Source organism: Alligator sinensis, unplaced genomic scaffold (genome assembly GCF_000455745.1).
Source record: "Alligator sinensis unplaced genomic scaffold, ASM45574v1 scaffold1170_2, whole genome shotgun sequence".
NCBI classification, from domain to species: domain Eukaryota; kingdom Metazoa; phylum Chordata; order Crocodylia; family Alligatoridae; genus Alligator; species Alligator sinensis.
The window spans coordinates 55665-56936 of record NW_005843180.1 but is presented as its reverse complement, the minus strand read 5'-3'; the positions used below and the strand labels follow the sequence as shown (position 1 = coordinate 56936).

Sequence of the window (1272 nt, the reverse complement as noted above, 5' to 3'; positions counted from 1 at the left end):
TCCCCCCTCCGAGGGCTCTGGGGCCTTCCCCATGGGGCTGGAGCTGTCTGGGGCCGGGGCCTTCCCCGCAGGGCTGGGGCTGCCCGCGCCGGCACCGCTCTCCTGGCTGTCCGGGACCCCCCGCTCATTCACGCAGCAGTTCCTCATGGCCGTTTCCCCCGTGCTGCAGTGGGCGCGGTGCAGGGCCTCGCCCGCCAGCTGGCAGCCCGGGGCGCTGGGCTGGCACGTGGCCTCGGGGGCAGGCTGCTGGCCCAGGCGCTGCAGGGCCTCCAGCTCCTCAGCACTGCCCATGCCCGGGCAGGGGCTCTCCCATGCTATTTCGACAGCGGGGCCCAGGGCTTCTGCAAGAGAACACAGGGCGGGTCAGGCCCCCGCTCATGCCTGCTTCGCCCCAGTGCACACGTGTGCACATGCAGCCCCACGGCCCTGCACATGGAAGTGGTGGCTTAGAGAAGTCGTGGCAATGTCCCCAGCACACTTGTGCACTTGATGTGGCATAGCCCAGCCCCACACGTGACTCATGTGCGTTCTTGTGTCTGGGGAGGCAGCCGTGTGTGCAGAACTGCATGTGCAAGCAGGGGCATGAGGCTGTGACCCACTGTCTTCCTGGCAACTAAAGCCCAGCCCAACAAGACCGTGGCCTGCTGCCCTGGCCACGCTCCAAGTAGGGTAATCACATTCTGGCTCCTCCAGCCTGGCGGGGAGCAGGATCCTTCCCTCCCGGCGGCCCCACAGCTGCCAGCTCCCCCCAGGGCACCGGCAGCAAAGCATCACCGTGGTCCCGGGCAGGGACAGGCATGGGCTCAGGACCCAGACCTGCTCCCTGGGGCCTCCGCTCCACTCCCGCTGGCGGGCCGTGCCGGCACATCAGGGCAGGATGCTGCCAGGCGCCTTCCCACCTCCTGCCCGCACCGTCTCCCCGTGCCCGCCTGCGCGGCGGGACCAGGCGCTGGGTGCAGCGGCCCAGGTGCACGTGCTGCTCTGCAGGCCGCGGAGGAGCGCGGAGGGGGGCCGTGCGGAAACAGAGCCGCCTGCCTGGGCACAGGCGCCGTGCCGGGCATGCACACGCGTGCACCCCTGCACACACACGCAGGCACATGCATGTGCACACCCCCACGGGCACGCATGCACACACCCCGGCACGCACGCACGCACGCACATGCCCCCACAGGTGCACACATGCGCACACCCACCGCATGCACACGCATGCCCACGCACGCCACCAGGCCTGCCCCCTCCCTCCCCCGTCACCCCGGCCCAGAGGCGCCGCCT

General features: G+C 70.4%; 1 protein-coding gene across 1 annotated transcript in view; it reads right to left on the bottom strand.

Moving 5' to 3' along the window:
- The window catches only part of GPRIN1 (G protein regulated inducer of neurite outgrowth 1), a 1821-nt gene extending 1530 nt beyond the window's left edge, over positions 1 to 291 (bottom strand). The window contains exon 1 of the mRNA XM_025194268.1: positions 61 to 291. Coding sequence (XP_025050053.1) covers positions 61 to 291 — 231 coding nt within the window. The remainder of the gene's footprint in view (positions 1 to 60) is intronic.
- Positions 292 to 1272: the final 981 nt, after the last annotated feature.